This window comes from Heptranchias perlo, chromosome 7, assembly GCF_035084215.1.
Source record: "Heptranchias perlo isolate sHepPer1 chromosome 7, sHepPer1.hap1, whole genome shotgun sequence".
Lineage (NCBI taxonomy): Eukaryota > Metazoa > Chordata > Chondrichthyes > Hexanchiformes > Hexanchidae > Heptranchias > Heptranchias perlo.
This window is the reverse complement of record NC_090331.1, coordinates 32,180,862-32,208,070: the sequence shown is the minus strand read 5'-3', so window position 1 is coordinate 32,208,070 and position 27,209 is coordinate 32,180,862. Positions and strand designations below refer to the sequence as shown.

The following is a 27,209-nucleotide window of genomic DNA, read 5'->3' as shown; positions in this document are numbered from 1 at the left end:
CCCAAACATCTTCAGCTGCTTCATCAATGACCTTCCTTCCATCATAAGGTCAGAAATGGGGATGTTCGCCGATGATTGCACAGTGTTCAGTTCCATTCACAACCCCTCAGATAATGAAGCAGTCCAAGCCCGCATGCAGCAAGACCTGGACAACATTCAGGCTTGGGCTGAAAAGTGGCAAGTAACATTCACGCCAGACAAGTGCCAGGCAATGACCATCTCCAACAAGAGAGAATCTAACCACCTTCCCCTGACGTTCAATGGCTTACCATCGCCGAATCCCCCACCATCAACATCCTGGGGGTCACCACTGACCAGAAACTTAACTGGACCAGCCACATAAATACTGTGGCTACAAGAGCAGGTCAGAGGCTGGGTATTCTGCGGTGAGTGACTCACCTCCTTATTCCCCAAAGCCTTTCCACCATCTACAAGGCACAAGTCTGGAGTGTGATGGAATGCTCTCCACTTGCCTGGATGAGTGCAGCTCCAACAACACTCAAGAAGCTCGACACCATCCAGGACAAAGCAGCCCGCTTGATTGGCACCCCATCCATCACCCTAAACATTCACTCACTCCACCACCGGCGCACAGTGGCTGCAGTGTGTACCATCCACAGGATGCACTGCAGCAACTCGCCAAGGCTTCTTCAACAGCACCTCCCAAACCCACAACCTCTACCATCTAGAAGGACAAGGACAGCAGGCACATGGGAACACCACCACCTGCACGTTCCCCTCCAAGTCACACACCATCCTGACTTGGAAATATATCGCTGTTCCTTCATCGTCGCTGGGTCAAAATCCTGGAACTCCCTTCCTAACAGCACTGTGGGAGAACCTTCACCAGACGGACTGCAGCGGTTCAAGAAGGCGGCTCACCACCACCTTCTCAATGGCAATTAGGCATGGGCAATAAATGCTGGCCTTACCAGCAACGTCCACATCCCATGAACGAATGAAAAAAACATGGAGTCACCATCTACATGTACACTGATGACATCCAGCTCTATTTCTCCACCACTTCCCTTGACCCCTCCACTGCCTCAGTGTTGTCAAATTGCTTGTCCAACATACAGTCTTGGATGAGCTAAAATTTCCTTTAGTTAAACATCGGGAAGACTGAAGTCATCGTCTTTGGTACCTGCCACAAACTCCTTGTCATGTGTCACCAATTTCATTCCTCTCCCCAACCACTGGTGCAGGCAGTGATTACAACCTCAGCATCCTATTCGACTCTGAGCTGAGCTTCCAACCTTATATGCTCTCCATCACAAAGATCACCTTCTTCCACCGACATAACATCGCTCACCTCTGCCCCTACCTCATCCCATCTACTGCTGAAGCCTTCATCCATGCCTTTTATCGCCTCCAGACTCATCTATTCCAATGCTCTCCTGGCCAGGCTCCCATCCTCCAACCTCTGAAACTCTGCTACCTGTATGCACCTTGTCTTGCACTACTAGACCCCTGTTCTCGCTGACTTACATCATATCGTGGTCCCCCAACACCTCAAATTTAAAATTCTCACTCTCATGTTTAAGTCTCTTCATAGCCTCACCCCTCCCTATCTTTGTAACCTCCTCCAGCCCGACAGTTCCCTTCCCCAAAGTCTCCGTTCCTCTGACTCTAGCCTATTGTGCATTCACCTTCCCTTCTACCCACCACTGGCGGCCTGTGCCTTTAGCTGTTTAGGCCCCAAGCTATGGAATTCCCTCCTCATACCTCTCTGCCTCTCCACTGCTAAGTCTAAAGGCATTGTGTCTTAATGCACAGAGCATTTGCAATAAGGTAGATGAATTAACAGCGCAGATAGATATTAAAGGTTATGACATAATTGTGATTACGGAGACATGGCTGCAGGGTGACCAAGGATGGGAACTGAACATCTAGGGGCATTCAATATTTAGGAAGGACAGGCAAAAAGGGAAAGAAGGTGGGGTAACGTTGTTCGTAAAGGAGGAAATCAAAGCAATAGTGAGGAAGGGTATTGGCTTGGAAAATCACAATGTAGAATCTGTATGGGTGGAGCTAAGAAACACCAAGGGGCAGAAAACGTTGGTGGGCGTTGTCTATAGGCCCCCAAACAGTAGTGGAGATGTAGAGGAGGGCATTAAACAGGAAATTAGAGAAGCATGGAAGAAGGGTACATCTATAATCATGGGTGACTTTAATCTACATACAGATTGGTCAAACCAAATTAGCAATAATACTGTGGGGAAGGAATTCCTGGAGTGTGTACGTGATGGTTTTCTAGACCAATACGTTGAGGAACCAACTAGAGAACAGGCAATCCTAGACTGGGTATTGTGCAATGAGAAAGGATTAATTCACAATCTTGTTGTGCTGGGTCCCTTAGGGAAGAGCGACCATAACATGATAGAATTCCTCATTAAGATGGAGAGTGAAGTAATTGAATCCAAAACTAGGGTCCTGAATCTAAATAAAGGAAATTATGAAAGTATGAGGTGTGAGTTGGCTGTGATAGATTGGGGAACTTTACTAAAAGGAATGATGGTGGATAGGTAATGGCTAATATTTAAAGAACGTGTGCAAGGATTACAACAATTATTCATTCCTGTCTGGCGCAAAAATAAAACAGGAAAGGTGGCTCAACCGTGGCTTACAAAAGAAATTAGGGATAGTATTAGATCCAAAGAGGAGACATATAAAATTGCCAGAAAAAGCGGCAAGCCTAAGGATTAGGAGCAGTTCAGAATTCAGCAAAGGAGGACAGAGGGGAAAAATAGAGTTTGAGAGTAAACTAGCAGGGAATATAAAAACTGACTGTAAAAGCTTCTATAAATATGTCAAGAGAAAAAGATTAGTGAAGACAAATGTAGGTCCCTTACAATCAGAAATGGGGGAAATTATAATGGGGAACAAAGAAATGGCAGAACAATTAAACAAATACTTTGGTTTTGTCTTCACAAAGGAGGACACAAATAACCAGCCAGAAATGTTAGGGAACCAAGGGTCTAGTGAGAGGGAGGAACTGAAGGAAACCAGTATTAGTAAAAAAATAGTGCTAGGAAAATTAATGAGGCTAAAGGCTGATAAATCCCCAGGGCCTGATAATCTACATCCCAGAGTACTAAAGGAAGTGGCCCTGGAAATAGTGGATGCATTGGTGATCATCTTCCAAAATTCTATAGACTCTGGAACAGTTCCTACACATTGGAGGGTGGCAAATGTAACCCCACTATTTAAAAAAGGAGAGAAAAAACAGGGAATTACAGACCAGTTAGCCTAACATCAATAGTGGGGAAAATGCTAGAGTATATTATAAAAGGTATGATAACAGAACACTTGGAGGGCATTAACAGGATTGGACAAAGTCAGCATGGGTTTATGAAAGGGAAATCATGCTTAACAAATCTACTGGAGTTTTTTGAGGATGTAACTAGTAGAATAGATAGGGGAGAAGCAGTGGATGTGGTGTATTTGGATTTTCAGAAGGCTTTTGATAAGGTCCCACACAAGAGGTTAGTGTGCAAAATTAAAGCACATGGGATTGGGGGGAATATACTGGCATGGATTGAGAACTGGTTGACAGACAGGAAACAGAGAGTAGGAATAAATGGGTCTTTTTCCGGGTGGCATGCAGTGACTAGTGGGGTACCGCAGGGATCAGTACTTGGGCCCTAGCTATTCACAATATATATCAATGATTTGGATGAGGGAACTAAATGTAACATTTCCAGTTTGCAGACGACACAAAGCTGGGGTGGAATGTGAGCTGTGAGGAGGATGCAAAGAGGCTCCAATGTGATTTGGACAAGTTGGGTAAGTGCACAAGAACATGGCAGATGCAGTATAACGTGGATAAATGGGAGGTTATCCACTTTGGTTGTAAAAACAGAAAGGCAGATTATTATCTGAATGGTGATAGATTGGGAAAAGGGGAGGTGCAACGAGACCTCGGTGTCCTTGTACACCAGTCGCTGAAAGCAAGCATTCAAGCGCAGCAAGCAGTTAGGAAGGCAAATTGTATGTTGGCCTTCATTGCAAGAAGATTTGAGTACAGGAGCAGGGATGTCTTACTGCAGTTGTACAGAGCCTTGGTGAGACCACATCTGGAGTATTGTGTGCAGTTTTGGTCTCCTTATCTGAGGAAGGATGTCCTTGCCATGGAGGGAGTGAAACAAAGGTTTACCAGACTGATTCCTGGGATGGCAGGACTGACGTATGAGGAGAGATTGGGTCGACTAGGCCTATATTCACTAGAGTTGAGAAGAATGAGAGGTGATCTCATCGAAACATATAAAATTCTAACAGGACTAGACAGACTAGATGCAGGGAGGACGTTCCCGATGGCTGGGGAGTCCAGAACCAGGGGTTACAGTCTCAGGATATGGGGTATGCCATTTAGAACCGAGATGAGGTGAACCTGTGGAATTCTCTACCACAGAAAGCAGTGGAGACCAAGTCATTAGATGTATTCAAGAAGGAGATAGATACATTTTTTAATGCTAAAGGGATCAAGGGATATGGTGAAAAAGCGGGATCAGGGTACTGAGTTAGACGATCAGCCATGATCATTTTGAATGGCGGAGCAGGCCCGAAGGGCCGAATGGCCTACTCTTGCTCCTATTTTCCATGTTTCTATGACTCTCCTTAAAACCCAACTTTGGCAAAGCTTTCGGTCGTCCCTCCTAGAATCTCCTTCCTTGTACAGAGAAACTATTTCCTCTGGTGGGGGAATCCAAAACAAGGAGGCATAACCTTAAAATTAGAGCTAGGCCATACAGCGATGATGTCAGGAAGCACTTCTTCACACAGACGGCAGAGCAAATCTGGAACTCTCTCCCCAAAGAGCTGTTGAGGCTAAGTCAATTGAAAATTTCAAAACTGAGATTGATAGATTTTTGTTAAGTGAGGGTATTAAGGGATATGGAACCAAGGCAGGTAGATGGAGCCAAGAAGATCAGCCATAATGTAATTGAATCGCGGAACAGGCTTGAAGGGCTGAATGTCCTACTCCTGTCCCTATCTCGGCATCCATTCATTTCTGATTATGCCTCTGTAAAGTGCCTTGAGATGTTTTTCTATATTAAAGGCTCTATGTTATTGCAAGTTGTTGTTATCTGAGAAATCATCTTCTCCCCCGTTGTATTCTACCTCTGGAGTGTGTTAACTATAACATTTACTACGGAAAATCACTAAATCTACTCAATGAGATGGTTAATTATCTGCTATCATCAAAGACTAAGAAATATATCTCTGATTTTCAGCAGATACCCCTCTATTACAAGTAGCAAGTCTTTATCTAAAGACCATACAGATTGATCTCCTGTTCCTCAGTACTTAGGGGTCATTTCTCAATCTCCATGCCCTATTAACTAAAGGAGATTTTCACATTTTCCTGCCCATGTGTATAGAAGGCATTTCTAACTTTCCATGCTCCAGCTGCAAAGCAGGATTTCTAGCTAATTATAAGTAGTTGTTACTCACTGCACTAATCATACATCTGAATTTCAAAAATAGTACAAATAAATTTATATAGGTCCTCTTGAATCCTGTGCTCAATATGCATTAATTGTCTACACCAGGGACATCATGTCATAGACTTAACCAATTCATTGGCAGTGTTATGTCAATTCAAGTATCGTATTAAAAAGTATTAAAGTATCAGTTAAAAATTTATTAGAGCTAACAAATGGAACAGCCTTTTCTATTTCAAAGTTAAAGAAAGCCTGAAAAACCATGCCAAATATGAAGGCACTTTAGCTGTGTTTGCTGTCATGTAGGATTACCATCCATCTAATTTTTTTGAGCTAGTTGCCCATCTTTTTATTTTTAATGTAAAACAGGAGCAAATATCTAATTGGCTAGGTATTTGTCCTCTTTAATCTGTTTTTTTTTGGTCTAATGCAGCAATGCAATGATGTATCTAAACTGGACAGTCAAACTACTCCCATGCTTGCAAAATATCAGGGTCTTAAAATTAAGTTTAGCATCACCTGCAAGGAAAGGAGCAGCGGGCATAATTGTATTATACTTAATGAAGACTGGAGGCACCAGGGAATAGGGAAAGAGTCTGCACTGAAATTAATATAACCAATAACTGAATGTTGAAGTCACACAACAGTGATTGTTTGTGTGTGACAGATTACTATAGTTTTGTAAATATGCCTGAAAATGCTCCAGACTGCACCATTTTACACATAAACATCTGCATTTATCCAGGAGGGGGAGGCATGCCGAGTGCCAATTCCACCCATAGAGAGAAAAGGATCCACACAGCAGCTCTTGCTGGGGGCCCCAAAACCTCCTTTGCTGGTTAACAGGGACAGACATACAATGGCTGAAAGACAGAGAAGTAAAATGAGAATGAGAGGCAGTGGGGGGGAAAAAAAAGTGCATGAAGACGGAATAAGAGACACATAGGAAAAAGATGAGGGAAGAGAGAGAGAGAAAAAGCAAGGCAAATAAGTGAGAAACACGGAGCAGGGAATCAGAGGGGGATACTGCTAGGGAAAGGGAATGAGAGGTAGAGAATGAGGCGAAAGAAGAGTGAAACTGAGGCAATGAGGGGAAAAAATGAGTTTGAGTGAATCCAATTCTGATTTCAAGAAAATAGCTTGAAACAAAGCATGTCAAAATTCACATTGATGTTCTAGGCTTCAAAATTACCTGCATGGTATAGAAACAGTGAGAATATCAGTAAGCATACTAGATACAATATTTCCATATTTACAACTCATGACTCTCTGTCAAGGTACTTTTTTTTTCCGGCTTTCAACTTTTGTCACTCTTGGCCTAGTTTATGCACTTAAATCATGTTGGGGTTTGAACCCACAACCTTCTATACCAAAGGAATGTTACTAACTTAGCCAAGGTGACAGTTAGATTAAACATTTTTATGGAACCCCCCAAAAATTATTTTGATATCTTATGCATCAGCCCTACTCCTGGTCAAAACATACTTAGTTAAAAGTTATAGGAAAGAAATAGACTGTAATTCTCATATTGTAATTAGTGAATCATTGCCTTTAAGTTAGAAAAACATGTGATAACATTCTTGGTCAATAATGCATACTTCAATGAACAGTATGCCACTATAGCCCTATAGATCATCAGAACCTCATCACAATGAGGTATGCTTATTGAAGTAGAAAATGCTACTTGTAAATTAGATTGTACAGTATCTTTTCATGACTACAGAATGTTTAAGTATGGTCACACATTCTTGCTGTGTTACGTATTCAAATCACAAAATGCAATTAAAGAGCTAGTTATTGAGCCAAGCATACATTAGCAAGCATATTAGTTCTCATAACGTGTTTCTAGAATGACAGACTAAGGTTACATTTTATGACATAAATTCCCTATGTTCCTGAAGTCATTTCCTCCATTGACCAAGTATTTGAAAAGCACAACAGTATAATCTGAGAACTTTAATCAGGACATTTATTTTTATTTGTGTCTGATCCTTATGAAGATCAATTGATTATTTGCATAATTTATTGCATTCCAGTTAATAACAGTGTTTATAAGTACTGACAATGAAGGGATAAAGATACATTAATGAAAGCCTTTTGATTGCAACAAACGTGGACTGCACTATAAATTAATCTGAAAAATTACATTATCACAATTTTTAACTAATTAATCTAGTTTGATATAAAATCTTTTGAAAGATGACTAAAAATTAAGCATGAGAATACTGACAGAAATAAAATACTGATATGCACACACTTACCTGTAGAAGTGAATCAGAGGCCAGACGAACTCTCTGCTGGAAAAGAACACTCAATGTTCGATTCTGCTGTTCAAGGTCAAACACCCTAGTGCGTAGTTTCAGACACTCCTCTCTTAAATCCTGCAGGTATAATATATATTGTAGTAAAGAGATACAGAAATATAACCCATTTTTGTTATTAACATTTTATATTTTTCAGCAGATCAATACTGAAGAATGGTAAGGGAATGCAAACTCAATCAAGGGGTTCAGTTAATGCTATAAACTTTCAGTGAACTTTGAGCAGCTATCTGTAATTTGAACCCCCTTTGTCCCCAACCCTAGACTGGGCTATTGCTCTATAACTTTCCACTAACTGTTGTTTTACTACTTCATCTTCATTAAGAGGGTTTTAAACTGGACAGCCTTTTGCTTTTGGAGAGAGGCTAGAATCAACTTACATGATGTATACCATATTTGTAATAACCACCATTAAGGGTAGATTAAATTAATCAAGACTATTGTTTTGACAGAGGGGCAGTACATAACATAGCATAAAAAACAAGTGAACAAATAATTCTAAAACTGTGAGAGTTAAAGCATTATCCATGCTGAGGTATTGCATTTTTTTTTAAAAAGGTTAATCCACAAGATTAAGCCATAAACATATATTGGTTAAATTTGATATTTTTTTGCCCCCTTCAGGTTTAATTTATTAATTGAGAAGACAATCTCAAAGAGGCTAAAAGAATGTAAATAAACATTACAGACAACAGCATATAATGACTCATTATTTTAAACAAGTGCACCTAAATATTACATTGCAGATTTTCTTAATTCCACTGCAAGAAGATATATTATAAACAACATTTTCTAGGAATACATTTAGGGATACATTTTTCCCTCCTAGTTCATTTTTTTTTATTGTGCCATACTAACTCGGAGCTGGGTGAGTGAGATTTGATGTAAGACTCCCTCTAATTTTCCCTCCCTTCAGAACAAGTGCCACATTGCTGCTCAATTCCTCTAAAGCAATTCTGACTCAGATCATAAATGACCATGTCATGAATACCAGTAGAGAACCTCTGTCTTACCAATCCAGACACTGCCAAGCTATGCCAGTGGACCATCATTTACAATAAAGGATTGTACTCATCTCAAGGAATTATTGCGTTTGATTTTGCCAGGGGCTCATGTTGGGGTAATGACATATTCAATGTCATGGAAGGTAAAATAGATAAGTCCATCACACCATTTGAATTGTTCTTAACCTCACTTTCATTTCCTTCACATTCCCTTTCACAGAATGTTGCATCCATGTAAAGTACAAGCTACTCCTGTTCAATTTGTTGGATTCATTTTTTAATCTTGTGCATGCTGACTATATGATGACTAGAGTAGGCACACACAGGAAGTTAGCAAGGAGACTCACCTTTTGAGTAAGCAATGCCTGGACCACTTGATTGGCCACCTTCGAAAAAAATATATAAAATAGGTATTAACAACAATTTTGTTACATTCCTCCAAATCCCTACCCAATCTCCAATGAACTTCCATTTCGTGTCAGTTAATCATAAATACTGATACAATTTAATAATCTTTTGACAGTCTTTGTCAGTTGTTGGCTTTGAGCTAAACCTATATCATCATATGATGCTTTGCACCATCTCCCAGAGAAGCAACCCCAACTGTTGTATGTTCTGATCTTGTTGACTATCTTATTTCACCATGGTTAAGCTCTCTAACCTCCTCCCTGTTTCTCTTACCTCTTCCACTGCCCCTGCTGATTCACCTACATCCTGTAGTGTACAACACTCCTCTCCTCTCATTCTGTCTTGCCAAGTGCATACCATCACATCACTCCTCACATCTATTTAAGTTTCAACAGCACCCATCCTTCACTTTCTATGCATTTCCTCACCTCCCCATTTATGCACCCATCGCTGTCACTTACCCCAATCCTCATGTAATGTGATGCATCTGTCTCATAGTCACCCTCACTGCATGCACTACATTCATCGGGTGAATACGTGACCTTCAGTCACTCAAAGGTCTGTTCTTTTGCCCCTTGTAGGAGAAGAAAGCGCAAAACGCAAGGGAGAGGGAGAGGACTGGAGGTGGCCCTCCATAAATTGTGCAGCTTACAGATGCAGAGGAGGAAGCCATAGAGATAAGTGGCATCTCTGTGTCCCTGATAATCAGAGATGGAGAGATCTGTCAATGGATCATCAATCTTCACTCTGCTCTATATTGCCCTTCAGAATGTTTCGTCTTTTGCAAACAAGGCCCTCACCAGCCCTGATAATATCATGGATGAATCTATTGACATCCTGGTGCTGATAGAAACATGGCTTAGAAGCAACAACTATTTTCCCTTCACCCAAGCAACGCCACCAGGCTATATAGTCTATCACCTACCTTGCACAAAACAACTGGGTGATGGGGTAGCTCTCATCACCAAGTTCGACCTTAGCTTCTCCCTCTCCCAGTCTCCCTTTGGCCTTCTCCTCCTTCAAGCACCTCACACTTCCTCCTTCCTTTAACTTAAAATTCTCATTTTCCAAATCACTCACCATCTCCCACCCCTGCCATTCTTCCAGTATAGTCCCTGTCTTCAAAAAGAAAGACTTGCATTTATATAGCGCCTTTCACAACCTCAGGACATCCCAAAACGCTTTACAGCCAATGAATTACTTTTTGAAGTATAGTCACTGTTGTAATGTAGGAAACGCGGCAGCCAATTTGCGCACAGCCAACAAACAGCAATGTGATAACGGCCAGACAATCTGTTTTTTTTAGTGATGTTGGTTGAAGGATAAATATTGAAATAGTGCCTTGTGATCTTTTACGTCTACCTGAGAGCACACGGGGCCTCGGTTTAACGTCTCATCCAAAAGACGGCAACTCCAGCAGTGCAGCACTCCCTCAGTACTGCACTAGAGTGTCAGCCTAGATTATGTCGCTGGGCACAAGTTGCTGGAGTGGGAATTGAATGCACAACCTTCTGACTCAGAGACGAGAATGCTACCAACTGAGCCACGGCTGACACTTACCAAGTTTCATTCACCTAAGTTTGATGATTGCAAACTTGAATGCAAACTGGTTTAGTCATTCTATATCAAATTATGCATGACCATGTTAAACATTATAGTGCCTCACTCTCTTCAGCCAAATTCCCCTCTACTCCAGGGTCATCTTGGAGAACAAGGGCAACCCAAACATCCTTTGCTCTATGACAAACCACCTCCTCAAGCCTCTCCCACCCCCACCCCCAACCCCTCCATCATCTTCTTCAATACCAACTGAGAATAGCTCATGGACTTCTTCAGTTCAACACAGCTACTTCCTCCCCTTCCTTTCCCACTGTGCTTCTGACTTCCTTGCAGAGCCTCACCCACCCTACTTTTGATCCCCTTTCACTCTGCACATCTTTTGATCCCCACCATCTCCAAACTCAAGTCATCCATGAAACCAACCCCCTGCTCATTCATTTCCTTCCGTACTCATCTCCAAATCACTGGACTACCATCCTGACCCCCATGCTTGCCAACATTGTTAATGGCTCCCTTTGCTCAGGTACCATCCATCTCCCTTTCAAAACCCCCTCCTCAAAAAGCCCACCCTTGACTCATCTGTCCTCTTATCTGACCCATTTGTCCAATCTCTAAACTTCCTTTGCTCGATAAGACCCTTGAATGTGCCATCATCTCCTTGCTCTGTGCCCATCTCTCCCACAATTTCCTGTTCAAATCCCTTCAGTCCAGCTTCCACCCTCCTCACAACATTGAGAATACCCCACCAACGTCATGAATGACATCCTCTGTGACAGTGACCATGATGTGTTACTTCTCCTTGTCCTCCTTAACCGTTTCACAGAGTTTGGTTTGGTCAACCATACTGTCCTTCTCCAACACCTTTCCTCCATTGTCTAGCTCTAAAGGACTGCCCTCACATCCATTACATTTCCAGCAATGAGTTCTCTTCTTGCTCCACACAGTCACCTCCAGAGTTCCCCAGAGATCCATATTTGGTCCACTCCTCTTCATCTATAAGCCACCCTTTGGTGACATCATCTGCAGACAAAGAGTCATCTTCCATATGTATGCACAGCTCTATCTTTCCACTGCTTCCCTCAACCACCTCTGTGCTGGCCAACATCAAATTGTGAATGTCAAAATTCACTCCAATGAGAAAACCAAAGCCACCATTTTTGCCTCCACCATAAACTTGTCACCCACTCCATCCCCATCCCTAGCTACTCACTCAGATAGAGCCAAGCCATGCAAAATCTTAGTGTCACATTTAATCCAGAGCTGAACTTCAAACTCCACAACCTATCCATCATTAAGACTGCTTACTTCCACCGTACCTCTGCAATATCACCTGCCACTGCCCTACTTCACTCCCACCATTGAATTTAAAATCTTCATTCTTGTCTTCAAATTCCTCCATAGTTCAACTCCACCTTATCTCTGCAACCTTTTCGAAGGTCCTTCAGTCCTCCAATTCCATTTTTTAGGCGTCTCTCCGTCCCCTTTGTTCTACTATTGGTGCCAGTGCCTTCAGCCCACTTGGCTTTATTCTCTAGGACTCCCTCCCTAAACCGCCTGTCTCTCCACTTTCTTAGCAATCTTTAAAATCCTTGTCAAAATCTATCTTTTCGACTAAGCCTTGTCACTTTTCTAGCTCCCCCACCACAACCCAACATCTGTTACTTTATTCGTTTTACCTATTTTGTTTACTTTTCTTTCCCTCTATGAAGTACCTTTGAACACTTCCGCACTAAAGGTACTATATAAATGCAAATCAAAGGTATTAAGGGGTATGGGCCAAAGGCGAGTGTATGGAGTTAGAACACAGATCAGCCATGATCTTATCAAATGGCGGAGCAGGCATGAGGGGCTGAATGGCCTACTCCTGTTCCTATGTTCCTATGTATGCATCAAAAAAGAAAAGCACCAAAGCAAATGGCGTTGTGATTTACAAAAGGAAGCGAAATGCATCTGTGTTGCAAAATGCAGAACATATTTGGTCTGCAATGCATTCTGAAGAGGTCATAATATAATGTGTACATAACATATCAATATTCATTCAGCAATAATTGTTTATTTCAATACAAACACTGTATTTGGTTTCCTGAACAGAAATTTACCAACTGGCAAAGTGACACAAATTATAGTCTGATTGTTTTCTTGACAATGAAATATTCCTTGATACAGTATTGATGTCGAAGCAGATCATTCTACTATTATAATGGCAGCTAGTTGCTGTAGAGCATTGCAATAATATACTTTACTTACAGTCATCAGCCCATGGACTGGGACATGCAGACCACAGAATATAATTGACCAAATCAAATAACAAGTTATTGATCAGTAGAAGAGTACACTGGCATCCAATTGCTGAAAATTAAACTGTGCCATTTAAGTACACAGCTCTCCCTCCACTCATTCAAACAGAACATTTATAATTACACTAAAAATGTGCTACATACTAATTATGTTCTCCAAGAATAATTATAACTTATGGCAAAAAACTGAATATCAATGTAAGATGTCAAATACTGCTGACTCCCAACAGGTTATTGGTAATATATGGGGTAACATTAGGAAAGATACGATCACTAATCAAAATAGAAAGGATGTGTTAACTTTTTAAATGTCTCACATATTACAGAATTTTAGGTTACAGTCATACATCAATGTAATATAAATGTTTGTTGTGCCATAAAATGTAGGTTTGTTCCTATATTGTGCTGAGATCCCCCCCAACACCACATTCCCATTTTACTGAAGTCTGGGTCTCAATGTTGTGTAAGGGATTGGGCCTTCCCTGCATTTAATACTTCACTGCAGGGAGAATTTCTGCCGTGTGCTTCCAAACAGCTGAATGAAGAGCAGCAGGGGTTGTGGATTTTTTGGCACTGTAGACCTGGGCAATACAGACCAGGAAGGCTCAAGGCTGTATCCTGTTTTAATTTGGGTTAGCTGAACTCAACTGAGCAATAGAGGTACAATTACACTGTCCTCGGACTAGCGAGGGGAAAAAATAAGCCAGGGTTCATGCTCTCTAGGTGCCATTGCTAGAAAATGTGTGGTTGTGGAGATTGGGTTTGGCTGTGATGGAACCCAAAAACAAAAGCAAAATGAGAATAATAATTCAGTCCATTAAAATCTGAAACAGCAATATAAGCATCAAGGTATTAATGACAACAGCTTTAAATGCATCAAATCACACAGCGTACCCAGAGTGTATTTAAAAAAACTGATGATATAGGATTTCTACACTGTGAACTGTGCATCAAGAGAGATGTAAAAATCATTCATTCATGGCTGAAAGCATTAATTATAATAAAACTACTCGTAAGACAGTGACTAGAGCAGTGAATTAAAACATTACCTTTTCCTCTCGATGATCAGTGTTAAAATCTAGACCAGGCTGCTTGGATGAAATACTCCTTTTTGACAGCTGCAAGGGTTATAATCAAGTTTGGCCAGACTCAGCCTGTTTCTGGTTGATGTGAGTTCACCAAACAAAATTGCTCATAAGCACTAGTTGGCACTAAATTACCTGTTTCATTCAGACAGGCAAGAAGGAAATGTGATGCGGGAATCAGAATATTATGTTCATAAAAATAGGGACTGTTCTTCTGAGTTTGGAATTTGTTTGTTATTTGGAGAAACTGAAGAAAATGTTTAGTTTGTATTTAACTCATGCTATACCTGTTCTAGAAGCATTTGATGTTGATGATTGCCATTAACTTACTTAACATACATAAACTGAACTAATCAAAAATATTTTGGTATCTGGAAATGCAGATTATTGAAAGTAAATGGTTTACAGAAGCAAAATAATCCCAATATATTCTGTAATTGCCTCAGCTTACCTCATCAAGACAGCATTCATACTGTTCTCGCTGATGTTCATTTTCTAGGGCTAAGGCTGAGTTCTCTGCCTGCAATAAAATACATAAAGAACCCACATCAATACAAGTTCAGGCTGTATTCTATCACAGTGTTGTCCAATAGGAATCACTGACTAGCCACAGGAGAGGCTACAGTGACATCGTTTTAGCCACATGCACTAATATTAGTAGAAAACGCATTACACACACTATAGGTAAATGCACCGCATGTGTCTATTTACTTAACAAACATCTACCACCATTCAGTGTGAAACTTTGCAGTCTTTCTCTTCCACCAAGTTTGGAATTCTGGCCTGAAGTTATCAGACCCAGCACATCTTAGTGCAGCTTCTAGGTTTTTGTCTTGCAGTTGTGAGCGGTACTTTGACTTCATCACAGTGATTGCTGGGAATGTGACCTGCACAACAAGACGAGCCAGACCCGCCCCTGCTCTCCATCCAGAACACAGTTGGAGGCCGCTTGCCCTTTGCCATGATGCGCCTTGTTGGAGCTGCCCATTATTGGTTGAGCTTGCTTTCTTCTGCTGGCCGACAGCAGTTATTCCGATTGGTGGAGCTGACCACGATGACAGCTCCCCTCTCCACACAATGTTGCTGGCATTTTCACCCACATTACATGCCATTTTAGAAGATAACCAATAAGCAGTAACCAAGGACGTAAAACACATGCAACGATCGAAAAACATTCACACACATTACTTTTTGGCTTGCCATTTTACCAACAAATACACAGAAAGGTTAAAGTATGCATGCATACTGTGTGAATGAGTACTGAAATCACATACCCAATGACAGTCACTATTACTCGTTTTTTATTTGTTAATCAAAAATTCAATTAGCCATATCTGAATTCCCAATTAGCCACATGTGGCTAGTGGTTAACATATTGGACAATACTATTCTGACACAATTCAATTAAATCACTATTTATAAAAGACTTAAAATCATGAAGGAATCTTTAATTTCCTTTGTAAAAGTTGGGCAATAAGAAGATTTGAGGTTAGGATCAGATCAGCCATGATCTTATTAAATGGCAGAGCAGGCTCGAAGGGCCGATTGGCCTACTCCTGCTCCTATTTCTTATGTTCTTATAAGCTTTTATTCAAACACGCTGTCACAGAGCTGCAGAAGAGGCAGAATGTCAACAGAAAGAAACGCTATTCTGCAGAGAAAGTCTAATAATGTCAAAAGTGTCAAATGTGCCACATTAATTTGTGAAATTACTTTGAACTTCATCCACGCACCCGAAAACAAAAATCCTCAGACGCTTTAGTCAAATACAATTATAAAAGGGCTTATTTGGAATTTGTTTCTTGCTAAATTTATAATACTCTTGTTTTAAACACATCCTGACTGCAAACATTTCAGATGAAAAACTGACCAAATCAAAAATTAACTGCATACCATCAGGCAATATATTAAGTTTTCAGAAATTCTCCAAAATATTCATTAAAGATCAACTGCAAAGGCATTTCCAAATGTGAATTAAGTCAACATATGGCTTCAGACTTTTCAGAATACTCTGCGCATTCCAGATAAGGCAGTGACCAGTATTCAAACAGAGAACACCTGCATCTGCCTGTTAGAAAACAACAAAAGCAGAATTTGAATTCCAACTTCCCATATGTTTTCATGACTATATTTTAAATGAAAATGTGTGATTATACTTTATAATTCTGAACAGAAAAAAACACAGAAGTACAAAATAAATTAAAATCGCGAGCAAATTGATGGTCAGTGAAAAGACCAGCTTAATAAACCTTTCAAATGCTTGAATAAAAATAAACATAAGGTTGTGTATTAAAAATACAGTAACATTTCATCACATTATCCACTTCTAAAATGACATTGTAAAGCTGGCATGTGTGTTGGTCTCTTTATAGCTGCATGTGGGGCCTCAGATTATTACATCGGTTAGTTTATGATCAGTGAAACCTTTCACCAAACAACTAAATAAGAAATATGAAAATGAATGGAAACAGTTATGAAAGCAGATTGAACCTGGGCTCTGCTGGGATTAAACCTAATGGGTTGCCTGGATGCCTCACATCAGTGTAACTCTGTCACATTAGTAGGGCTGTCACCTTTTGCTTTATCTTAGGTATGAGTTCACAGCATTTAAAAGAATCATAACATGATGCGTGTGAAGGAAACAGGTCAGCTCATACACGCCTGATCGTGAAATGGGTCTACTTATGGACAATTTTATTTTAATACAGCAATCAAAAACCCGACTTTTGCTGCCTGGCTTTCAAAATTAAAGCAGCTATCCTAGAAATCATACTGTCCAGTTCGATTTAGCCAAAAACTCTCCAACCTGAATTGGTCCATATAGATCAAAATGAGTGGAAAAATCACTAATAGAGTTATATTCATGTCAATTCAAGATAACAGAGTGTATTTTAAATGTTATGTACATTGTGAACTTTCATTATTAGATGAAATGTAAGGCCTTGATGAATGTTAAGCATCTATGTTATTGATGGGCCGAATGGCCTCCTTCCGTGCTGTAACCTTTCTATGATTCTATCAAAGCTGCACCTCGTTTATGTATAATTGATTTGTTTACTTGATATGCAGATATAAATAGGAGCTCTTACTTCGACCACAAGAGGGCATTTCTGCTGTTGACCTGCACGGATTCCCACTTCAAGTCAGAGTATTATTAATAAATTCTAAATGTTAGTGTTTGCATTTTGCATAGAACATTATGTGCTTGAATATAGTTTGTATTCAAAGGAAACAATTATATTTCTAAAACTATCAGTTTCCAAATAGTCAGTGGAAATGAAAATTTACGGCGCAGAAGGAGGCCATTCAGCCCTTTGTATCTGTGCTGGACGAAAAAGAGCTATCCAGCCGAATCCCACTTTCCAGCTCTTGGTCCGTAGCCTTGTAGTTTGTGGCACTTCAAGTGCATATCTAAGTACTTTTTAAATGCGATGAGGGTTTCTACCACCCTTTCAGGCAGTGAGTTCCAGACCCCCACCACCCTCTGGGTGAAAACATTTCTCCTCAACTCCCTTCTAATCATTCTACCAATTACTTAAATCTATGCCCCCTGGTTATTGACCTCTCTGCCAAGGGAAATTGGTTCTTCCTATCCAGTCGATCAAAACCCTTCATAATTTTATATACCTCAATTAAATCTTCCCACAGCCTCCTTTGTTTGAAAGAAAACAACCCCAGCCTATCCAATCTTTCCTCATAGCTAAACTTCTCCAGTCCTGGCAACATTCTCGTAAATCTCCTCTGTACCCGCTCTAGTGTAATCACATCTTTTCTGTAATGTGGTGACCAGAGCTGTACTCAGTACTCAAGCTGTGACCTAACCAGTGTTTTACACAGTTCTAGCATAACCTCCCTGCTCTTATAGTCTATGCCTCGGCTAATAAAAGAAAGTATCCCGTATGCCTTCTTACCACCTTATCTACCTGTCCTGCTACCTTCAGGGATATGTGGACATACACTCCAAGGTCCCTTTGTTCCTCTACACTTCTCAGTATCCTCCCATTTATTGTGTATTCCCTTGTTTTGTTTGCCCTCCCCAAATGCATTACCTCACACTTCTCCGGAATGAATTTCATTTGCCATTTTTCTGCTCATCTGACCAGTCCATTGATACCTTCCTGCAGTCTACAGCTTTCCTCTTCACTATCAACCACATGGCCAATTTTTGTATCATCTGCAAACTTCTTAATCGTGTCCCCTACATTTAAGTCTAAGTCATTGATATATATCACAAAAAGCAAGGGGCCTAGTGTTAATTGTATAATTAACACGAATAATAAACATAGTGAGAGACGAAATATTAAGCGCTTTAGCATCTTTGAAAGCAGATAAATCGCCAGGCCCCGGATGAAATGAATCCCAGGCTGTTAAGAGAAACAAGGGAGGAAATAGCGGAGGCTCTGACCGTCATTTTCCATCCTCTCTGGCTACAGGCGTGGTACTGGAGGACTGCTAATGTTGTAACCACCACCTGAATACAATTGGGGACTCTCTTGGATCCTTTTTATAGGACAGCTTAGCTTGGGTGTTAGGCATGCAAGAGGAGACTCTGTGAATAAAGGCTTGGAAGCAACCAAAGACCAGGCTCTAGTGTTCTTTCGTTCACCACATGGATATCCAGTTTTCACACCTAGTACTGAGCCCTGCGGAACCCCACTGGAAACAGCCTTCCAGTCACAAAAACACCCGTCAACCATTACCCTTTACTTCCTGCCACAGAGCCAATTTTGGATCCAACTTGCCACTTTCCCTTGGATCCCATGGGTTTTTACTTTCCTGACCAGTCTGCCATGTGGGACCTTGTCAAAAGCCTTGCTAAAATCCATGTAGGCTACCTGAAACACGCCACCCTCATCGACCATCCTCATTACCTACTCAAAAACTTCAATCAAGTTAGTCAGACATGACCTTCCCTTAACTAATCCACGCTGACTGTCCTTGATTAATCCGTGCCTTTCTAAATGACGATTAATACTGTCCCTCAGAACTTGTTCCAATAATTTGCCCACCACCGAGGTTAGGCTGACTGGTCGATAATTACTCAGCCTATCCCTTTCTCCCTTTTTAAGCAATGGTACAACATTAGCAGTCCTCCAGTACCACACCTGTAGCCAGAGAGGATTGGAAAATTACGGTCAGAGCCTCCGCTATTTCCTCCCTTGTTTCTCTTAACAGCCTGGGATTAATTTCATCAGGGGCCTGGTGATTTATCCACTTTCAAAGATGCTAAAGCGCTTCATATTTCCTCTCTCACTATGTTTATCCTATCCAATATTTCACACTCCTCCTCCTTAACTGCAATGTCTGCATTGTCCCCCTCTTTTTGCTAGAACTAGGGGGCATAATCCTAGAATGAGGGGCTGCTTTTTCAAAACTGAGATGAGGAGAAACTTCTTCACTCAGAGGGTAGTAGGTCTGTGGAATTTGCTGCCCCAGGAAGCTGTGGAAGCTACATCATTAAATAAATTTAAAACAGAAACAGACAGTTTCCTAGAAGTAAAGGGAATTAGGGGTTACGGGGAGCGGGCAGGAAATTGGACATGAATTTAGATTTGAGGTTAGGATCAGATCAGCCATGATCTTATTGAATGGAGGAGCAGGCTCGAGGGGCCGATTGGCCTACTCCTGCTCCTATTTCTTATGTTCTTATGTATGCAACGGGAGGTTACTTGGTAGGAAGGTGTAAGGCTGTGGCTCAGAGAGTTTAGAAAAAAGTTTAAGGGAGGGGATTTTTTTTCAACCACTCTGTTGTTTCTTAACTTCAAGACCTTGATATGATTTTCTCAGTTTGAGTGGCCTGGATTGCCTGGAAAGTCTTGGTGTAACTATGGTGTAAAAGCGATGTTGCCATTTTTTCCCCCAAGGAATTTTGCACGTAACTGATTTACGGCAGTTTTATGCCGAAAGATCACTATGCAAAAATTTCTTCAATCGTTTGCGTTGCTTCCAAGATACATCCGCTAAAACCCTCAGCCACTCATTTACACAGCTCCCCCATGCAAAGGACCAGCTCGGGCGAGTTTCCTGTGTTTACGTTAATAATGCGCTGTCATGGAGTTATGCTCAAATGTTTAGGCGCAACACGGCCTGAAGTCACCTGATGTCGGCGTAACTGAGATTTCTGGAGTTTGATGGTGATTTTCTAAAAAAAAAAATTCTTATTGAAACCTGCACTATACTTAATCAAAGTTCTGTCAGTCTCAGTACATCAGAAACGTTTCAGATTCCCGCACCCCCAACACGTTCAGAAGAACTAAAGAGCTGGAATGGCCTTCCCAATGAGCATACCCAGTTCCGCATAATAATGGAATAGAAAGTGCAGCAGCAGAGGTAACAAGCTCTGGGAGTGAGGCACCATAGAATCATAGAAAATAGGAGCAAGAGTAGGCCATTTGGCCCTTCGGGCCTGCTCCGTCATTCAAAAGGATCCTGGCTGATTGTCTAACTCAGTACCCTGTTCCCACTTTTTCCCCATATACCCTGAGCATTTAGAAATATATCTATCTCCTTCATGAATATATTTAATGACTTGGCCTCCACTGCCTTCTGTAGTAGAGAATTCCACAGGTTCACCACCCTCTGAGTGAAGAAATTTCTCCTCATCTCAGTTCTAAATGGCATACCCCGTATCCTGAGACTGTGACCCCTGGTTATGGATTCCCCATCTATCGGGAACATCCACCCTGCATCTAGTCTGTCTAGTCCTGTTAGAATTTTATATGTTTCGATGAGATCACCTCTCATTCTTCTCAACTCGAGTGAATAAAGGCCTAGTCGACCCAATCTCTCCTCATACGTAAGTCCTACCATCCCAGGAATCAGTCTGGTAAACCTTCGTTGCACTCCCTCCATGGCAAGGACATCCTTCCTCAGTTAAGGAGACCAAAACTACACACAATACTCCAGATGTGGTCTCACCAAGGCCCTGTACAACTGCAGTAAGACATCCCTGCTTCTGTACTCAAATCCTCTTGCAATGAACGCCAACATACCATTCGCCTTCCTAACTGCTTGCTGCACCTGAATGCTCGCTTTCAGCGACTGGTGTACAAGGACACCCAGGTCTCGTTGCACCTCCCTTTTTCCCAATTTATCATCATTCAGATAATAATATGTCTTTCTGTTTTTACAACTAAAGTTATACTGCATCTGCCATGTTCTTGCCCACTCACCCAACTTGTCTAAATCACATTGGAGCCTCTTTGCATCCTCCTCACAGCTCACATTCTACCCCAGCTTTGTGTCGTCAGCAAACTTGGAAATGTTACATTCAGTTCCCTCATCCAAATCATTGATATATATTGTGAATAGCTGGGGCCTAAGCACTGAGCCCTGCGGTACCCCACTAGTCACTGCCTGCCACCCGGAAAAAGACCCGTTTACTCCTACTCTCTGTTTCCTGTCCGTCAACCAATTCTCAATCCATGCCAGTATCTTACCCCCAATCCCATGTGCTTTAAGTTTGCACACTAACCTCTTTTGTGGGACCTTATCAAAAGCCTTCTGAAAATCCAAATACACCACATCCACTGGTTCTCCCCTATCTATTCTACTAGTTACATCCTCAAAAAACTCCAGTAGATTGTTAAGCATGATTTCCCTTTCATAAACCTATGCTGACTTTGTACAATCCCATTAATGCCTTCCAAGTGTTCTGTTATTACATCCTTTCTGTTATCACATCCTTATAATAATCCTGTCCACAAAAAGCAGGACAAATCCAATCCGGCCAATTACCGCCCCATCAGTCTACTCTCAATCATCAGCAAAGTGATGGAAGGTGTCGTCGACAGTGCTATCAAGCGGCACTTACTCACCAATAACCTGCTCACCGATGCTCAGTTTGAGTTCCGCCAGGACCACGTGGCTCCAGACCTCATTACAGCCTTGGTCCAAACATGCACAAAAGAGCTGAATTCCAGAGGTGAGGTGAGAGTGACTGCCCTTGATATCAAGGCAGCATTTGACCGAGTGTGGCACCAAGGAGCCCTAGTAAAATTGAAGTCAATGGGAATCAGGGGCAAAACTCTCCAGTGGCTGGAGTCATACCTAGCACAAAGGAAGATGGTAGTGGTTGTTGGAGGCCAATCATCTCAGCCCCAGGACATTGCTGCAGGAGTTCCTCAGGGCAGTGTCCTAGGCCCAAACATCTTCAGCTGCTTCATCAATGAGCTTCCCTCCATCATAAGGTCAGAAATGGGGATGTTCGCTGATGATTGCACAGTGTTCAGTTCCATTCGCAACCCCTCAAATAATGAAGCAATCCGAGCCCGCATGCAGCAAGACCTGGGCAACATCCAGGCTTGGGCGCATAAGTGGCGAGTAACATTCGTGCCAGGCAATGACCATCTCCAACAAGAGAGAGTCTAACCACCTCCCCTTGACATTCAACTGCATTATCATCGCCGAATCCCCCACAATCAACATCCTGGGGGTCACCATTGACCAGAAACTCAACTGGACCAGCCATATAAATACTGTGGCTACAAGAGCAGGTCAGAGGCTGGGTATTCTGCGGCGAGTGACTCACCTCCTGACTCCCCAAAGCCTTTCCACCATCTACAAGGCACAAGTCAGGAGTGTGATGGAATACACTCCCCTTGCCTGGATGGGTGCAGCTCCAACAACACTCAAGAAGCTCGACACCATCCAGGACAAAGCAGCCCACTTGATTGGCACCCCATCCACCACCCTAAACATTCACTCCCTTCACCACCGGTGCACCGTGGCTGCAGTGTGTACCATCCACAGGATGCACTGCAGCAACTCATCAAGGCTTCTTCGACAGCATCTCCCAAACCCGCGACCTCTACCACCTAGAAGGACAAGAGCAGCAGGCACATGGGACAACACCACCTGCACGTTCCCCTCCAAGTCACACACCATCCTGACTTGGAAATATATCGCCGTTCCTTCATCGTCGCTGGGTCAAATTCCTGGAACTCCCTTCCTAACAGCACTGTGAGAGAACCTTCACCTCACGGACTGCAGCGGTTCAAGAAGGCGGCTCACCACCACCTTCTCAAGGGCAATTAGGGAAGGGCAATAAATGCTGGCCTCACCAGCGACGGCCACACATCCCATGAACGAATAAAAAAAATAATAGACTCTAGCATTTTCCCCACTCCTGATGTTAGGCTAACTGGTCTATAATTCCCTGTTTTTTCTCACCCTCCTTTTTTAAATAGTGGGGTTACATTTGCCACCTTCCAATCCTTAGGAAGTGTTCCAGAGTCTATAGAATTTTGGAAGATGATCACCAATGCATCCACTATTTCCAGGGCCACTTCCTTTAGTACTCTGGGATGTAGATTATCAGGCCCTGGGGATTTGTCAGCCTTTAGCCCCATTAATTTCCCTCGCACTATTTTTTTTACTAATACTGATTTCCTTCAGTTCCTCCCTCAAACTAGATGGCAGAAGACAGTAGGCTGATATATTTTTCCTATTGGTGGCACAGTATTTCCTCTTGTTTTACGACAGGTTTTATGTTTTGGCGCAGGCAAATGAACTCCGCAAGTAATTTGGGCTTAAATTCCCATCAGCAAGATTGACGCAGAAACCGGCATAAACTTTTGCGATCCAGGAAATTCCAGCCCAAACTTTCATTGTGCAGCTTATTCTGTGAAGTAAGACAGCTTGGGTTATATATGGGCTTGATATACAATGATTTATAGTCCATATGTGCAAAGATGAAATTGTAAACAAATCTATTACTTTCTTGACAATGATAAAATAACAAACAAAAAATACGCAAACGCTAAAATTAACTGGAATTGTGGGCACAGGAAGGCTTTGCTATCTTTTGTTGTGCACTCAAGTTATTGGTTTTCTCCACTTTATCCCTAGAGATCCTAGTTCCAAGCATGTAATTCAATTCTCTTGAACTAGTAATAACTCACTATGTCTTCATGATTGTCATATTCAGAGGTAACTATGCCCTTTAAACACACTCTGCAATTAGATGAGGGCTGTTCTGAAAGAAAACTTTGCTTTCCAACTCTCACACATTTGATGTGTGTCTGTTTTTGTTTCTGCAAAGAGAGAACCTTGTTCAGGGTGGGAAAATGGTGTGTGAGGTTGCACCTTTGATGGAGTGGAGCAGGCTTGATGGACTGGAGGATCTTTTCTCACCCTTATTTTCATATGTTTGTATGCAAGTAACCAAGCAGCAGGACAAGGGCATTTTCCTCTGTGCCTTTACAGTGGCAGATGGAATTCAATGCGGGGAAGTGTGAGGTCATCCACTTTGGATCCAAGAATGACAAATCGGAATATTTTCTAAATGGCGAAGGACTAAAAACTGTGGAGGAGCAAAGGGATTTGGGTCTTCATGTACACAAGTCATTAAAAGCAAGTGCACAGGTAGAAAAAGTAATCAAAAAGGCTAATGGAATATTGGTCTTTATCTCAAGGGGAAGGAAGTTATGTTTCAGTTGATCAGACCCTCCAGTGGTTCGAGTCATACCTCGCACAAAGGAAGATGATAGTGGTTTTTGGAGGCCAATCATCTCAGCCCCCGGACATAGCTGCAGGAGTTCCTCAGGGCAGTGTCCTAGACGCAACCATCTTCAGCTGCTTCATCAATGACCTTCCCTCCATCATAAGGTCAGAAATGGGGATGTTCGCTGATGATTGCACAGTGTTCAGTTCCATTCGCAACCCCTCAGATAACGAAGCAGTCCGTGCCTGCATGCAGCAAGACCTGGACAACATCCAGGCTTGGGCTGATAAGTGGCAAGTAACATTCGCGCCAGACAAGTGTCAGACAATGGCCATCTCAAACAAGAGAGAGTCTAATCACCTCCCCTTGACATTCAACGGCATTACCATCACCGAATCCCCCACCATCAACATCCTGGGGGTCACCATTGACCAGAAACTTAACTGGACCAGCTATATAAATACTGTGGCTACGAGAGCAGGTCAGAGGCTGGGTATTCTGCTGCAAGTGACTCACCTCCTGACTCCCCAAAGACTTTCCACCATTTACAAGGCACAAGTCAGGAGTGTGATGGAATACTCTCCACTTGCCTGGATGAGTGCAGCTCCAATAACACTCAAGAAGCTTGACACCATACAGGACAAAGCAGCCCGCTTGATTGGCACCCCATCCACCACACTAAACATTCACTCCCTTCACCACCGGCGCACTGTGGCTGCAGTGTGTACCATCCACAGGATGCACTGCAGCAACTCGCCAAGGCTTCTTCGACAGCACCTTCCAAACCCACGACCTCTACCACCTAGAAGGATAAGAGCAGCGGGCACATGGGAACAACACCACCTGCACGTTCCCCTCCAAGTCACACACCATCCCGACTTGGAAATATATTGCCGTTCCTTCATCGTTGCTGGGTCAAAATCCCAGAACTCCCTTCCTAACAGCACTGTGGGAGAACCTTCACCACATGGACTATAGCGGTTCAAGAAGGCGGCTCACCACCGCCTTCTCAAGGGCAATTAGGGATGAGCAATAAATGCTGGCCTCGCCAGCGACGCCCACATCCCATGAACGAATAAAAAAAAAATCTGGAGTACTACGTTCAGTTTTGGGCACTGCACCGCAGGAAGTATATATTGGCCTTGGAGGGGATACAGTTCAGATTCACCAGAATTATACCAGGCCTTAAGGAGTAAAATCATGAGAACATGTTGCATAAATTTGGCTTGTATTCCCTTGAGATTAGAAAATTATGGGGTGATCTAATCGAAGTGTTTAAAATGATAAAGGGATTTGACAAGGTAGGTACGTAGAAACTATTTCCTCTGGCGGGGGAATCCAGAACAAGGGGACACAAATTAGAGCTAGGACATTTGTAGTGACATTAGGAAGCAACTTTTCACACAATGGGTAGTGGAAATCTGGAACTCTCTTCCCCAAAAGGCTGTTGATGCTGAGTCAATTGAATCAATTGAAATTTTCAAAACTGAGATTGATAGATTTTTGTTCGGTAAGGGCATCAAGGGATATGAATCAAAGGCAGCTAAATGGAGTTGAGGTACAGATCATCCATGATCTGTTGCTATGTTCTTATGTAACAATGTTACCTTTAATCCAAGGCTGACACTTAGAATGCTAAGTGGCACTTGGAAAAAAGTGTCCCAGGGTGCTTCACAGATAGGCATATCAGATTGACTGTGGAGATAAACTAGACAAGATCAAAAGCTGACAGACCAGTAGCTAAAGCATAGCAGGCAGATATTTCAGGATGTTAACTGAAGCAAAAGCATCAACTTAAAAATAAATAATAAACATGACTGACTTTTCAGCAATGGTGACAACAAAAATGGAAAGTATTTGGGATCTGGGATATAAAAATCTCACAAAATGTGTGAAAATACCTGTCAAGGTATCCTTCTATAGGGAATTCTGAAGGTTGTAATTTACCTTACTTTCAATCCTTTTAATGGATTTCCAAGAAGACAGTAAATATCTCTGGAGAATGATCAAATTTGCTTCAAATAAATATTATAGGTAATACAAAGGTACCCTCTGCATTTTATACAATCTACAATCCTCCTTTGGTGACAAGGGCACTATTCAGATCGCAGTCTGGTAATGTCAATTTTATACTTCCCACCTCTCAGTCACACATCTGCTATCACCCTTGAGTGACATGAACATTTGTCTTTATCCTTTACAATACATGAAACCATGCGATAGAGCAGTTTCACCGGTGATGAGATGCATGTAGTGCACAAGTCATGCCATAAGCTTTATGAACAGGTTTGGTGTATTTGAATTTATGCATCTCAGAAAATGTCATGCTTGCCAACTCTGAAAAATGGACATCTCTGCCTGCATGTGTCACTGGAGCCATCAGCCAGTCATCAATGATAAAGTATGTTTTTCAGGTCACTGTTGTAGCGCTATGGAGAATTGATCATCTCTTCCGCCTACTTTCAATCCGACAGAAGCAACAAAGTACAAAAGCGTTCTAAGCCACACAGATCAGGATGGTCTCATGGAGAGCATACAGCGCATATTGACCAGGACAATGCCAGGGATGGGTAAATTATGGCTATGAAGAGATTTAATATACTGGCACTATGTTCACAGGAGCAGAGAATGTCTCTAAGAGGAGAT

At 41.9% G+C, this 27,209-nt stretch overlaps 1 protein-coding gene across 6 annotated transcripts in view; it reads right to left on the bottom strand.

The window, feature by feature from the left end:
* LOC137323595 (nck-associated protein 5-like) overlaps nucleotides 1–27,209 on the bottom strand; it is a 555,766-nt gene that overhangs the window by 146,165 nt on the left and 382,392 nt on the right. For all 6 annotated transcript variants that reach the window (XM_067987260.1, XM_067987261.1, XM_067987262.1 and 3 more), the window contains 3 exons: nucleotides 14,571–14,639; nucleotides 9,117–9,155; nucleotides 7,706–7,825 (listed from right to left, as the gene is read on the bottom strand). In XM_067987260.1, coding sequence (XP_067843361.1) covers nucleotides 7,706–7,825; nucleotides 9,117–9,155; nucleotides 14,571–14,639 — 228 coding nt within the window. The remainder of the gene's footprint in view (nucleotides 1–7,705; nucleotides 7,826–9,116; nucleotides 9,156–14,570; nucleotides 14,640–27,209) is intronic.